Below are 16,359 nucleotides of genomic sequence, written 5' to 3' on the forward strand. Positions count from 1 at the left end.
AAATTCATTACTGAGAAAGAAATGAGATGAAAGAAAATGAAAGAAAAAACTGCCTTATCTTCTTTTATCACTGTTAATAAGGAGTAATATTTTGTTTTTCACACCTGTACTTTACATCCTGCTCTTTGGACCTGATTGTACTATACAGAATTGAGAAATTCATTGACTTGGAATTTACCATCACCATTTGGGGAATAAAAGATGCAGTTTTCATATGAATAAATCAGTATTTTAGTAAAAGAACACTATTTCAACATAGGCACTGATATTTTACTTTTAAATGTAGAAGGATTTTCGTATGTTTGGGGGGTGGGATGGGGAAAGCTTTTTTCAGTTTGGTCTAAATTGTGACTAAAACAAAAAAATCACCAAAAGGGAAAGAGAGGTATCAATCAATGTGCTCCAACTGAGCAAATGCACTATGTTTGAATACAGTGTTGTCCCCCTAACTGGAAGGGTTAGTGTTCTAAAAACCCTATAGGTGGTTGAGGGATTTTAAGACATTTTGTTCATTCAGCAGATACTTCTTGAACTCTTATTACCAAAAACTGTGCTTAGCAACTTGGAAAAACTGAATTGAGGGAACTACGTTTTTAAGTTTTTCACATTCACTTAAAACAGTTACTAATTTGGGGTATAAAAGACTGATAGCAATATTACTTTTAACCATCTCTTGTGTACTAGAAACTTCAGGATCTTCCCACAATTTCAAACATATGTTTGTAATTTTCTTGTAGGTAATATGCCTAATACTAGGTTCTAGGTTCTTTGAACCCCCGTTTCTCCATCAAAGTGTTTTTCTGATTGTATGGTTCTAGAAATGAACTCTTTAAACTAGGATGGAAAAAACTTTGGGTAGCATTTATTTAAGACAGCTGGCATAGCTAAGTTGGTCAATTTCAAGTGTGATTACAATGCACAGGGTTATATGTATTGTCATTCCTCATACAGTTATGTGGAGCCCTGATATAAGCTGCTAGCACCTTAATGCACATCTCTGCTCCCTCCCTCCTGACCAGTGACTGCCGCATGCAGTTCTAAGGCCCTAGTTTACATTCCTTAACGTCCTTCTCCTTTCTGTATCCTACTTTAATTCCCTTTTCCTAGATGCAGGTGACACACTTTGGTTAGTCTGGACCCCAAATCCTTGTATTTCAGGAAAAAGAGTGCGATAAAGCCATGAATAATGGGAGTTTTGTATACGAGTAACTCAGAGGGAGAAGGGTTACTGGGCAAACACTCCCCTACCTCACATACATTAGCCACCCAGTTAATTCTAGAATATCCTGGAGATCAAAGTTGACCTAGAGACAAGGAGCCAGGATTCTTGCTGCTACTCTGTGGAATTAAAGTGCAACTTGTCAGTCCCTCTCAACAAAGCCATTGAGCACAAACTGGGTAATAAGGCTAGACTCAAAGATTTGGTTAGCATTTTCTGAGTCCCTACCATGTGCCAAGCACTGTTCATAGGAAAATTAATTCATCAGTATCCACAAGGACACTCCACAAGGAGAGAGGGCCATCTTGAAGAATTACAGTGCTGCGCGTTAAGGTGTTAGAACTGTGCACTGTATACTATGAAATACGCAAAGTGAGGGGACTACATGCAGGCTGGGAAAATCACAGCTTTCCTGACCCCCAACTCCACACCCAGCATAGGACAGCTAGGCCAGTCAGGGCACCCTGTCCTTGGAAACATTCAACTCTAGTTGTGATTAATCATGTCATTGGTTGTTAATGTCTTTGTTCTCCAATAGAATGTAAACCTCATCAGGATAGGGAATGTACTTTATTCCCTTTTGTCTTGTGCACCGCTGTTTTGTCATTGCAGCTTCACATGCTTGACACTTTAACAGGCATGCCATAAATATGTGTATGGATAAATATGAGAATAAATGGGACAGACATTGAGCCTGGCTTTAAGGAGAAATTTGTTAGTCTATGAGGTTGGCATCACAGGTAATAAATAGAATGTAAAGCACCTAGCAGTTTATCAGAAAAGGTGAGTATTTGGGTGAAAGCAGCAGGAGGGAGGCTGTTAAAGACGCATCAGACACTGTAGCTGACTGCTGGATTGGGGTGGGGAGGGGGCAGGAAAGCTAGATATGTACCGGAGAAGTTTCGGGATTTTTTAAACTACGTTTCTTTTGTAACTTAGTTCTTTACCTATCGACTAATTTGGGGAATTCTGACTGGCTGTAGCTTAAAGATATAGCTTAAAGATATAGCGGTTTGAGTTATTTCTACCCTTTTTTTCTCCCGGGCTAGTGACACTCCCCAAGGGACAAAAGGACTGAAACTCCAAGTTCTCTAAAATACTGGCAGGGAAAGGGTGAGAAAATGCCGGAAGCAATAGTTGCCGGCCAGAGGCGCTGTTCCCCGGACAGCCGACTCGCACGCTGGCCCCCTCCGCTCCGCCTGGCTCCGCCCCGCCGCGTCAGGAGGGTCACGTAGCCTGCGACCCGCGCCCTGATTGGCTGCGTTGGGAGCTCTAGGGCGTGACTGTGGGTTCCGCGAAGCGGGGCCGGAGCTGCTGAGGGGAATTGGCTGGCGGCTTGGTACCCTGGCCCCTGTTCCCAGGCCTCGGGAGGACGCCAGGCTGCGGGGAGCCTCGGCCTGGGGAGGGGGGTAGGACGGAGCCAGAGACCCGGAACTCGCGCCTTGTGCAGAGTGGACGCCGACAGGTGAGTCGCCCCGGTCCTGCGCCCCTGGGGGTGATCGTCTCCGGCCGCACAGCGGCCGAGAGGCTGGAGTCAGGAGCTGCCCACCGTGAAGCCAGACTTCCCGCCAGCTGCTCAGCTCCGCCTGGCTGGCTCGGGAGCTGAGTGGACGCTGGGGCGCGGCAGGTCGGAAGTTTCTCTGGATATGAGCGCAGGCCCCACATGATGGATGTGCGGCTTTCGATCGCTCCCCAGTATCCTCTGCTTTGGGCCCTCGTTTTTCCTTTCTTACAAACATTGGGGTTAATTTGAAACTGTCAGCAGGTCGTACATGTTATAAAAGTAGACGTTAACTGAATTACCGGTGTTTGTCGAGGGAACCGTGTTATGAAAATTGTGCATATTACAGAAGTGGGTTTCACTCCTCAAAAACGCTTACGAAACATGAAGTATTAGAAAATAAACCACGTTGTGATTTAGAAAACATTTACCTGGATCATTGCTATGTGCAGAGCACAGGGCTAAGAGCAGGACTCAGCTAAGCTGTTGGGTTTGAATCCAAGGTCTCCCCTTTATTAGCTGACCAACCTTGGGCTACTTTACGTGCATCTGTTAACTCATCTTTAAAATGGGTTGCTGTGGTGGTTTAATGAGTTTCTGAATGCTTTGTCATTTATGGTATTAATTAATTTAACCTTCACAATCACCCAGGATGTAATCTTCACGAACACCTAGTGATGCCATTTTCCTGGTGCTTAAACTGAGGCACAGAGAGGTGAAGTGACTTCCTCAAGTCACAGCACAACTAATGACCAGGAATTAAGCCCAGGCAGCCCACAGCTTTACCCACTACATTAAGTTGTAGTGAACTTGGTTTGTCATTGAGTTTCAGTTGACAGATACTGATTTTGTTTCTGTGGACCAAGTTCTTTGCTGGGTACAGGGGATAAAGTAGAAGAGCACGCAGACCCTGCTTTCCAGGTGCTTGCAATCTGGTGCAGGTTGTTCATAGACTGCAGGGTGCTCATGAACCCTGCTAAAGTCTTTTGCAAAATGTGAGTATGGGTCCTTTTCTGGAAAAGAGAGGGAGTGTGGCTCACACCGTGTTCTCTGGTGGGTCTGTGATTCAAAGGTATGAAGAAACATTTTAGCAGAAAAGCTAGTATCTAGCATAATGCCTGACACACAGAATGAGCCAAACAAACAAAAACAAAAAAAACTGGTTGAATGAATGAAGAACTTACAGGAGTATAAGTGCCACAGTAGGGTCAAGAGCAGGGTGCTATGGAAGAGCACACATGAAAGTCACCTGCCCAGGAATGCCTCCTAGAGTCAGCAGTGCCAGCCAGGTGAAAGGTAGGGAAGCAATTCATTGGAACATGGCAGTAAACGTTTCTGCCCTCACGGAGGGTGAGACAGAAACCACTCATGAACAGCTGCAGCTATGACAAGTGGCACATAGGAACAGTCCATGGTGATAAGAGAGCCTGTCAGGGGGACAGGAAGCCTCATCTATTCATGAAGGGCAGGGAACTTTCCCTGAGAAAGTGACACTTAGACCTAGGAGTTAGGAGCATTGTGGGCATAGGGGTTAGCCCTCAGTCTTCAGAGACCCAGTGATGGGAACAGGTAAAGCACCAGGGGCAGAAAGGAAGCTGGTGCGGCTGGTGTAGGCAGAGGGGGACAGGAGATTTGGGTGGTGACAAAGCCTAAGACAAAGAGGCCTTGCAGGCCATGGTAAGGCTTTTTTACTTTGTGTCTTTATCCTAAAGTGCCTTCGGAAAGTTATTGCAGGGAGGTGACAAGATCACATTTTGAGAAGAAGCTGGAAAGAAGCCCAAGTGGATTAAGAAGCCCCGGATGAGGACAGGATCTCTGGGGAGAAACTCTAAGGTAAGAAGAGGAGAGGGCCTAGAACCAAGCCTTGAAGATGAGCCTGCAGGGGAGACAACTAAAGGACAGTCAGGAGTGTAGGAAGGAAGGAGGAGAACCAGGGGAGTGGGAGGTTTTGGAAGTCAGGTATGAGTATTTCACAGAGAAAGTGGTCACCTATGCTGAAAACTGCCAGTGTCAAAAGAGGGAGGAACTAAAACTACTCATTGGCTTTAATCACATGAAAGTTGTCTTTATGGGAAGTTGTATACATAGGAAGAGAGGAAATGGAAAGAAAGAAGGAGCTGCAAGAATTAACCTGAGGGGAAGAGAAAAACGGGATTTTAGTTGGAGGGGCAGTGAGAGAAAGAGCCACTGAGGTGAAGGGTGGGAACCTCAGAGAGGAGGATGCAGCTGAAGGAGTGAATACATGAGAAAGAAGGGCTCTAGACACTTCAGGCCAGAGAGGCTGGGATCAGCACGAGCAGGAATTACCCTGCATGATGAAAAATGTCATTGTAGGGAAGGGGAGATAGCAGAAGGTTTATGTTTGGTATGATGAATTGCACTCCTTTCTTTGTACAAGTTAGAGGCAAGGATATTGGTTGAGAGTGAAGGAGAGAATGGGTGTCAGGGGAAGCTGGAGGTCTGAGTTGAGAAGATTTGACATAGTTGTTGGGGGATGTGAAAGAGTGAGTTGACCAGAGATTGTTTTAGGATGGTCTGGCAGAGGGAGCCAAGTAAACAGCAAAGGCCGGAAATTAGCCACCTGGCTCATTCAGGGAATTGCAAAAATAGTAGGGGAGTGAGGACAGAGGCTAGCTAGAAACAGAAACTACATTAAATACAGTATAACAAAGGAGGCATCACAAATCATGGGGAAGGAAACGATTGTTCAAACATGGTGCTTAGAGATAGCTAACCTATTGATAAAATCTATTTACATTCTTAGCTCACAATCAGAAATTTCAAATGAATTAAAGGAGCTAGCTTTTAAAATTCAAACAAAGGTCAGGTGCCTTCAATGTGGCAGAGGAGTAAGACGTGGAGATCACCTTCCTCCCCACAAATACATCAAAACTACATCTACATGTGGAACAGCTCCTACAGAACACCTACTGAATGCTGGCAGAAGACCTCAGACTTCCCAAAAGGCAAGAAACTCCCCACGTACCTGGGTAGGGTAAAAAAAAAGGAAAAACAGAGACAAAAGAACAGGGATGGGACCTGCACCTCAGGGAGGGAGCTGTAAAGGAGGAAAAGTTTCCACACACTAGGAAGCCCCTTCACTGGTGGAGACAGGGGGTGGGCACGGGGGGGGAGCTTCGGAGCCACAGAGGAGAGCGCAGCCACAGGGGTGCAGAGGGCAAAGCGGAGAGATTCCCACACAGAGGATCGGTGCCGACTCTCACCAGCCTGAGAGGGTTGTCCACTCACCCGCCAGGGCGGGTGGGGGCTGGGAGCTGAGGCTTGAGCTTTGGCGTTCAGATCCCAGGGAGAGGACTGGGGTTGGCTGCGTGAATACAGCCTGAAGGGGGCTAGTGTGCCACAGCTAGCCGGCAGGGAGTCTGGGAAAAAGTCTGGAACTGCCTAAGAGGCGAGAGACCATTGTTTTAGGGTGCGCAAAGAGAGGGGATTCAGAGCACCGCCTAAATGAGCTCCAGAGATGGGCGCGAGTCGCAGCTATCAGCACGGACATCAGAGACAGGCATGAAATGGCTGGGCTGCTACTACAGCCACCAAGAATCCTGTGTGCAAGCACAGGTCACTATCCACACTTCCCTTCCCGGGAGCCTGTGCAGCCCGCCACTGCCAGGGTCCCGTGATCCAGGGCCAACTTCCCTGGGAGAACACATGGCACACTTCAGGCTGTTGCAATGTCACGCCGGCCTCTGCTGCTGCAGGCTTGCCCCACATTCCATACCCCTCCCTCCCCCCCAGCCTGAGTGAGCCAGAGCCCCCTAATCAGCTGCTCTTTTAACCCCGTCCTGAGTGAAGTACAGACGCCCTCAGGTGACCTACACACAGAGGTGGGGCCAAATCCACAGCTGAACCCCAGGAGCTGTGCAAACAAAGGAGAGAAAGGGAAATCTCTCCCAGCAGCCTCAGGAGCAGTGGATTAAATCTCAAGTGCACATGGAACATTCTCCCGGGTAGATCATATCTTGGGTCACAAATCAAGCATTGGTAAATTTAAGAAAATTGAAATCGTATCAAGTATCATTTCCGACCACAACGCTGAGACTAGATATCAATTACAGGAAAAAATCTGTAAAAGATACAAACACATGGGAGGCTAAATAATATACTACTAAATAATGAAGAGATCACTGAAGAAATCAAAGAGGACATCAAAAAAATACCTAGAAATAAATGACAATGAAAACATAATGACCCAAGACCTGTGGGATCCAGCAAAAGCAGTTCTAAGAGGGAAGGTTATAGCAATACAATCCTACCTCAAGAAACAAGAAATGGGACTTCCCTGGTAGCGCAGTGGTTAAGAATCTGCCTGCCAATCCAGGGGACACGGGTTTGAGCCCTGGTTCGGGAAGACCCCACATGCTGCAGAGCAACTAAGCCTGTGCGCCACAACTACTAAGCCTGCTCTCTAGAGCCCGCAAGCTACAACTACTGAATCCCACGCGCCTAGAGTCCATGCTTCATGACCAGAGAAGCCACTGCAATGAGAAGCCCGCCCACCACAATGAAGAGTAGCCCCCACTTGCCACACTAGAAAAAGCCGGCACGCAGCAAAGAAGACCCAAAGCAGCCAAAAACAGAGAAAGAAACAAGAAACATCTCAAATAAACAACCTAACCTTACACCTAAAGCAATTAGAGAAAGAAGAACAAAAAACCCCCAAAGTTAGCAAAAGGAAAGAAATCATACAGATCAGATCAGAAATAAATGAAAAAGAAATGAAGGAAACGATAGCAAAGATCAATAAAACTAAAAGCTGGTTCTTTGAGGAAATAACCAAAATTGATAAACCATTAGCCAGATTCATCAAGAAAAAAAGGGAGAAGACTCAAATCAACAGAATTAGAAATGAAAAAGGAGAAGTAACAACTGACAATGCAGAAATACAAAGGATCATGAGAGATTACTATAAACAAGTATATGCCAATAAAATGGACAACCTGGAAGAAATGGACAAATTCTTAGAAAAGCACAGCCTTCTGAGACTGAACCAGGAAGAAATAGAAAATATAAACAGACCTATCACAAGCACTGAAATTGAAACTGTGATTTAAAATCTTCCAGCAGACAAAAGCCTGGGACCAGACGGCTTCACAGGCGAATTCTATCAAACATTTAGAGAAGAGCTGACACCTATCCTTCTCAAACTCTTCCAAAATATAGCAGAGGGAGGAGCACTCCCAAACTCATTCTACAAAGCCACCATCACCCTGGTATGAAAACCAGACAAAGATATCACAAAGAAAGAAAACTACAGGCCAGTATCACTGATGAACGTAGATGCAAAAATCCTCAACAAAATACCAGCAAACAGAATCCAACAGCACATTTAAAGGATCATACACCATGATCAAGTGGGATTGCAACGATTCTTCAATATATGCAAATCAGTCAATGTGATAAATCATATTAACAGAATCCAACAGCACATTTAAAGGATCATACACCATGATCAAGTGGGATTGCAACGATTCTTCAATATATGCAAATCAGTCAATGTGATAAATCATATTAACAAATTGAAGGAGAAAAGCCATATGATCATCTTAATAGATGCAGAAGACGTTTTCGACAAAATTCAACACCCATTTTTTGACAAAAACTCTCCAGAAAGTAGGCATATAGGGAACTTACCTCAACATAATAAAGGCCATTTATGACAAACCCACAGCCAACATCATTCTCAATGGTGAAAAACTGAAACCATTTCCACTAATATCAGGAACAAGACAAGGTTGCCCACTGTCACCACTATTATTCAACATAGTTTTGGAAGTTTTAGCCACAGCAATCAGAGAAGAAAAAGAAGTAAAAAGAATCCAAATCGGAAAGGAAGAAGTAAAACTGTCACTGTTTGCAGATGACATGATACTATACATGGAGAATCCTAAAGATGCCACGAGAAAACTACTAGAGCTAATCAATGAATCTGGTGAAGTAGCACAATACAAAATTAATGCACAGAAATCTCTTTCATTCCTATACCCTAATGATGAAAAATCTGAAAGAGAAATTAAGGAAACTCTCCCATTTACCACTGCAACAAAAAGAATGAAATACATAGGAATAAACCTACCTAAGGAGACAAAAGATCTGTATGCAGAAAACTATAAGACACTGATGAAAGAAATTAAAGATGATCAAACAGATGGAGAGATATACCATGTTCTTGGATTGGAAGAATCAACATTGTGAAAATAACTATACTACCCACAGCAATCTACAGATTCAGTGCAATCCCTACCCAACTACCACTGGCATTTTTCACAGCACTAGAACAAAAAAATTTCACAATTTGTATGGAAACATGAAAGACCCCAAATAGCCAAAGCAATCTTGAGAAAGACAAACAGAGCTGGAAAAATCAGGCTCCCTGACTTCAAACTATACTACAAAGCTACAGTAATGAAGACAGTATGGTACTGGCACAAAAACAGAAATATAGATCAGTGGAACAGGATAGAAAGCCCAGAGATAAACCCATGCACATATGGTCACCTTATCTTTGATAAAGGGGGCAAGAATATACAATGGAGAAAAGACAGCCTCTTCAGTAAGTGGTGCTGGGAAAACTGGACAGCTACGTGTAAAAGAATGAAATTAGAACACTCCCTAAAACCATACACAAAAATAAACTCAAAATGGATTAAAGACCTAAATGTAAGGCCAGACACTATAAAACTCTTAGAGGAAAACATAGGCAGAACACTCTGTGACATAAATCACAGCAAGATCCTTTTTGACCCACCTCCTAGAGAAACGGAAATAAAAACAAAAATTAAAAACGGGACTTAATAAAACTTAAAAGCTTTTGCACAGCAAAGGAAACCATAAAGACGACGAAAAGACAACCCTCAGAATGGGAGAAAATATTTGCAAATGAAGCAACTGGCAAAGGATTAATCTCCAAAATATACAAGCAGCTCATGCAGCTCAGTATCAAAAAAACAAACAGCCCAATACAAAAATGGGCAGAAAACCTAAATAGACATTTCTCCAAAGAGGATATACAGATTGCCTTCAAACACATGAAAGGATGTTCAACACCCTAATCATGAGAGAAATGCAAATAAAAACTACAATGAGGTATCACCTCACACCAGTCAGAATGGCCATCATCAAAAAATCTACAAACAATAAATGCTGGAGAGGGTGTGGAGAAAAGGGAACCCTCTTACACTGTTGGTGGGAATGTAAATTGATACAGCCGCTATGGAGAACAGTATGGAGGTTCCTCAAAAAATTAAAAATAGAACTACCATACGACCCAGCAATCCCACTACTGGGCATATACCCTGAGAAAACCATAATTCAGAAAGAGTCATGTACCACAATGTTCATTTCAGCTCTATTTACAATAGCAAGGACATGGAAGCAACCTAAGTGTCCACTGACAGATGAATGGATAAAGAAGATGTGGCACATATATACAATGGGATATTACTCAGCCATAAAAAGAAACAAAACTGAGTTATTTGTAGCGAGGTGGATGGACCCAGAGACTGTCATACAGAGTGAAGTAAGTAGAAAGAGAAAAACAAATACCATATGCTAACACATATACATGGAATCTAAAAAAAAAGAAAAAAATGGTTCTGAAGAACCTAGGGGCAGGACAGGAATGAAGACACAGACATAGAGAATGGACTTAAGGAAACGGGGAGTGGGAAGCTGGGACGAAGTGAGAGAGTGGCATGGACATATATACACTACCAAATGTAAAATAGATAGCTAGTGGGAAGCAGCTGCATAGCACAGGGAGATCAGCCTGGTGCTTTTTGTCCACCTAGAGGGGTGGGATAGGGAGGGTGGGAGGGAGATGCCAGAGGGAGGAGATATGGGGATGTATGTATAGGTATAGCTGATTCACTTTGTTATACAGTAGAAACTAACACATCATTGTAAAGCAATTATAGTGTAATAAAGATGTTAAAAAAAAAACAGGGACTGAAAAATAAATTTCAAACAAAAATATAGAAGCAAATAGGGATGAATTTTTATCTTTTCATCTGATGCATAAAAGCAGTAGGAATCCTAAAGGAAAGGGAAACTTCCTTGATCCTTTGACCAATTAAAATTAACCGATTTGTCCTGACACATGCTACACAGTGTATGAAGCTTGAAGACATTATGCTAAGTGAAATAAGCCATGGTCACCATTCCACAGCTAACCTGATTTTCTATGGCTTCACTAGGGCAGTCACATGGCATTCCTCATTTTACCTGGCTGAGACTTATTTTAATTCTAGATTTATAAAAAAGTTTTTCACATAATTCTCATAAAAAAGCATACATTTATTCACCCATTTTAGAGAAAACAAATTCACTGACTTATTTTGATAATAGTTATTTAGCAAAAGAATATTTACTCTAAAATATAAAATTAGAGTTGACACCCCTCCTTAAAAAGTATTTGCTTCAGCTAAACATCAGCTTGAAAATGTAAAATGTTAAAACAAAAAAAAGTGGGTGTGTGTAAATAGCGTATGTGTCCTAAACCTGAACGTATCAGAGTTGAAAGGGAGTGTGTGTCAAAATAACATTTGAGGTTTGTGAATCTTTGAACTCCTTGTGGTTTTGCTACTGGTCTGTAAAATGGAACTAACTACTGCACGAGGTTGTTGCAAACTCAGACAATGTATTTATAAAGTTTAAGATGTGAAGCAGTGTATTACAGTTACTTCATCAATTATTTAAGAGGCTCTATTTAATATACTCCACATGAGTTGTCTAATTTAAGTCCGTTTTATTTCCATGCTTACTACTTACAGCTCAAATTTGTGTTTGTATTCTGAAAGTCAACACCCTTTATGTTAAAAACCTGTATTTTCTTTGATATAGGTATGATGAGTACCTTCTGAGTCTCAGGATGGTGGGAATTAGCCAGTGGATTGCAGGCATGTTGTGGAAGTTGCTGATGAGATCCCAGCCCTGCAGGCTCTGTTCTTTCAGAAAGATGCTATCAGCTCCAAAATACACACCTTTTCTAGCATCCTTCACCTATACAACTGATAATCAGTCAAATAGAGAAAATAAAAAGACAGTAGAAAAGCTCTATAAATTGTCAGTTGACATCAGGAAAATTCGAAGATTAAAAGGATGGGTACTTCTGGAGGATGAAACCTATGTTGAAGAAATTGCAAATATTTTACAACAGCTAGGTGCCGATGAGACTGCTGTAGCCAGTATCTTGGAACGCTGCCCAGAAGCAATTAAATGCAGTCCACCTGCTGTTAACACCCAGAGAGAACTCTGGCAGTCGGTTTGCAGGAACGAGAAAGAGTTAGTTAAGTTAATAGAACAGTTTCCAGAATCTTTCTTTACTGTTCAAGACCAGGAAAACCAGAAGCTGAATGTCCAATTCTTTCAAGAGTTGGGATTCAAAAATGTGGTCATTAGTAGGTTTTTGACAACTGCATCTAATATTTTTCACACTCCTATTGAGAAGAATAAGCAAATGATAAATGTTCTTCAAGAGAGTTATCTAAATTTAGGTGGCTCTGAGGTCAACATGAAAGTTTGGCTACTAAAATTATTAAGCCAAAACCCATTTATTTTGTTAAATTCTTCTGCATCTATAAAGGAAACACTAGAATTTCTCCAGGAGCAGGGTTTTACAAACTTTGAAATTCTCCAACTTCTCTCCAAACTCAAAGGATTTCTGTTTCAACTTTGCCCAAGAAGTATACAGAACAGTATGTCCTTCTCTAAACATGCTTTTAAATGTACTGATCATGACCTGAAGCAATTAGTTTTGAAATGTCCTGCCCTTTTATATTATTCCGTTCCAGTTTTGGAAGAGAGAATTCAGGGATTATTGAAAGAAGGAATTTCCATAGCTCAGATAAGAGAGACACCAAAGGTTCTTGAATTAACGCCACAAATAGTACAGTACAGGGTAAGGAAACTGAATTCCTTAGGCTATAGAATAAAGGATGGATATCTAGCATATCTAAATGGAACAAAAAAAGAGTTTGAGGCTAACTTTGGTAAAATTCAGGCCAAAAAAGGTAGGCCATTATTTAATCCTGTGGCACCATTAAATATTGATGAGTAACTTGCTGACTGATGCTTCTTTTTATCAGTGCTGAGTAAAACCGAGTAGCAAAAACTTAAGTGATTCAGGCATATTGTGGGCACCAGTAATTTTAAGAACCTACTTAGCTTCTGAGTTGTGTTTAAATGACCTCTAAGTAGAAAATCTCTCACTTAGTTGCTGTACTTAAAAATATAAATTGCATTTATTTTAAATAAAGTTTGTAATTTTGACCTTGAGCTATTTTAAAAAACTATTAAATGGTCTATCAGTGTGATATTTTATAAGTGAGTAATTTCTAAGAAACTGACAAGTGCACTCTATTCAAAGTATGGATACATTTTTACTCATATAGCACATTTCACCTGGGATGCAGACCCAGCCTTCTTTCTCACCACCAGCTCTGAAACATCACTCTACTATGGTGTGAATTCTGTAGCTTAGTGTTTAGTGAAACATTAGCAAACTTCTAATACATTTTTGTGGAGAAAGTTGATTTCATCTCCAGGTTGAAATAAGGGAATATCTTTGAGAACCAAGTATTGCCCATCAAAAGGAATAATTAGAGCTTATTGGTGTGGTTTAAAATTGACTATTTTATCTCATGAAACATTTTTATGTGCATTTATTACTTTCCCCTTTTTATAGATGAGGAAACAAGCTTAGAGAGCCATCCAGCTGCCACATGCCAGAGCCCAGATTTACTAAGATCTCTCTTCTGTTCAAACCTTGTGAACAGAAAAAGGATTGCTTATGAGTTGGCATAAGAAAAGTCACTCCTACCTGACATGCTAAAAGAGTACCAACTACAAATTTAGGGATTTTTATGAAAACATCTCTGTAAAATTCCTTAAATTTGAAATGATCTAATTTGTATAAACTTTCTGAAAATCCAGGTCTGACTGTAAAATATGAAAGGTAAAGTGTGTGATGGTTGGTACTGATTTTAGTTAGGTTTCAAGTTTCTATTTCTAAACTTTGTTCCAAGATAAATATTATGCAAAAAAGACTGGCTCACTTTCAGCTGTGGAGTTTGAACTCTAACAAATACACAAACAATTGACTCTTCACACTCAAACATCTGCGCTATGTGTGCGTGGCCTTAAGTGATGAAAAAATTATGAAAAATGCAGGCCACATCTTCACTCTATTCCTTCAATCAGCAAATGCAGGCAACTCTCACTCTCCACATCTGTTAAGTTCCTTAGTTAGGAAAGCGAAAGGTATCTCTGTGCAGCACCTACTAAGTGCTGGGCACGTTGTGCTTTACAACTCTAAGAGCTGAGTACCACTTTATTGTTCTAACAGATGAGGACATTCAGGCACAGAGAGGGTAAGTCACTTACTCAAAGTCACACAGAAATGTCTGTTCAAGAGAAAGCATGGCAGCCAGTATAGTCGGGGCAGAGTTAAGTGATGGGAAGAGTGACACAAGATGAGCATCACAGGTCCATCTAAGGAACAGGATCTCATTCTAAATGTGATGGGAAACGCTTTGGCAGATTTTAGTTTATGCTGACGAAATTATCAGCAGTGCTTTCACCCTCAAAAGTATCTCAGTTTGGAATACATTACACATTATATGGTCACCTTGGTAGTTCTATGTTAGATGTCAATTTTGAGATGCCTACAAGAATCTGAGCAGAGATTTCAAATAGAAAAATGGTGAAGTCTGGAGTAGTGAGAAATCAGGACTGGAGATACAGATAATCAGGGATCATCTGCATATCTATGGTATTTAAAGCTATAGCTCTGGGTGAGACTGCCAGAAAGAAGATAGATTTGGAGTAGTGGCTGACCAAGCCTAGAAAGGATTGACCAGAGTAAGTCTGCCAAGAAAAGAGGGCATTTTCAATAATATTGAATACCATGGGGAGGTCAACTAAGATAAGGAGAAGTGACTAGTGGATCTGGCTAAAGGGAAATCATTGGTTGGCCCTATCAAGAGTGATTCTGGGGGATTCCCTGGTGGTGTACTGGTTAAGAATCTGCCTGCCAATGCAGGGGACACAGGTTTGAGCCCTGGTCCAGGAAGATCCCACATGCTGCAGAGCAACTAAGCCCGTGCGCCACAACTACTGAGCCTGCCACGAGCTCATGAGCCACAACTACTGGAGCCCACGTGCCTAGAGCCCATGCTCTGCAACAAAAGCCACCGCAATGAGAAGCCCACATACTGCAACAAAAGAGTAGCCCCCACTCACCGCAACTAGAGAAAGCCCACACACAGCAACGAAGAGCCAATTCAGCCAAAAATAAATAAATAAATAAATTTTTAAAAAAAAGTAATTCTGGTGGAATGAGAAAGGTAAGAAGGCAGCTAGAGTGGGTTGAAAGAATAGGAGATGAGGGCTTCCCTGGTGGTGCAGTGGCTAAGAATCCGCCTGCCAATGCAGGAGACATGGGTCAGAGCCCTGGTCCAGAAAGATCCCACATGCTGCGGAGCAACTAAGCCCATGCGCCACAACTACTGAGCCTGCGCTCTAAAGCCTACAAGCCACAACTACTGAGCCAATATGTCGCAACTACTGAAGCCTGCGTGCCTAGAGCCCATGCTCTGCAACCAGAGAAGCCACCGCAATGAAACCTGCACACTGCAACGAAGAGTAGCTCCCGCTCGCCTCAACCAGAGGAAGACCGCACGTATCAACAAAAACCCAACGCAGCCTAAATAAATAAATATATTTAAAAAAAAAAAAGAATAGAGGAAGAGTCAGAGACTATATAGTTTTTCAAGAAGTTTTGCTGCAAAAGGAAGCAGAAAAATGGAGATTATGAGATTAATTTTTCTTTAAAGAAATAGTGGAAAATGTTTATATGCCGATGGGTATGACCCAAGGAGAGAGAGATGGATGAGATGGAAAATCAATTAATTTTAAGGATTAATATCCTTGAGGAAGTGAAGGTGGACTGACTTCGGATAAAAGCAGAGCTACTAGTCCTGGTCCACAGAGCATGGGAACAGATGCAGGCAGGTTGATAGAGTGTGCATTGTGAGAGGCAGGAGTCTTACTGTCTGGTTGCCTCTTTTTACAGAGATTTAGAATGGGAGGAGGGGAGTATAGCAGGAGAGATGGAAAGAGGAGGTATGAAATAGTCACTTTGAGGAGTAGGAAAGTAAACAAACATGAAGGTATATAGGAAAGTTTAGCAGAGTTGAGTGGCCATGTGTGCTTTGTGGCCATGAAGAGCTTTGTCAGTACAGCAGCAAATGGGGCAGTTATGGTTACAGAAATGCATTTGTAGCTTACTCTAACTTGAGAAGTTTAAACTAAAATAAATCCACATTCATGGTCAAACATGCAGTATACTGACCTGTCCTTTAGACCAAATCCTAGTCCGTTATCTTTTAGCCCTTGTACCTCTGCCTTTTTCTATTCTTGCATTCTTACTCAGATCTTCCTACAAATAAAATTTTAGATTTTCAAAAACAACGTAACAGGGGGAGATATCCTTACATAAAACACTAGAGTCAAATTTCATTTCCTCTGTGAAAAAAAGGCTATAACAAAATACATGATTTCCTTTAAACAGTTTATGTATAAATTCATATCTGTGGCAAAATGTAATTAGCTGCCAAAGTAAATA

General features: G+C 41.8%; 1 protein-coding gene across 1 annotated transcript; it reads left to right on the forward strand.

The window, feature by feature from the left end:
- The first annotated feature begins 2,548 nt into the window (after nucleotides 1–2,548).
- On the forward strand, nucleotides 2,549–14,169 carry MTERF2 (mitochondrial transcription termination factor 2). The gene is made up of 3 exons (XM_079938423.1): nucleotides 2,549–2,684; nucleotides 4,433–4,553; nucleotides 11,577–14,169. The coding sequence occupies exon 3, from the start codon at nucleotides 11,605–11,607 to the stop codon at nucleotides 12,790–12,792; it is 1,188 nt and encodes a 395-aa protein (XP_079794549.1). The 5' UTR covers nucleotides 2,549–2,684; nucleotides 4,433–4,553; nucleotides 11,577–11,604; the 3' UTR covers nucleotides 12,793–14,169.
- The last annotated feature ends 2,190 nt before the right edge of the window (nucleotides 14,170–16,359 follow it).

Source organism: Stenella coeruleoalba, assembly GCF_951394435.1.
Source record: "Stenella coeruleoalba genome assembly, chromosome: 11".
Classification (NCBI taxonomy): domain Eukaryota; kingdom Metazoa; phylum Chordata; class Mammalia; order Artiodactyla; family Delphinidae; genus Stenella; species Stenella coeruleoalba.

Bases quoted from the DNA above. Each gene is read 5' to 3' on its own strand.
- MTERF2 (XM_079938423.1), top strand. From the start codon at position 11,605: ATGGTGGGAATTAGCCAGTGGATTGCAGGCATGTTGTGGAAGTTGCTG.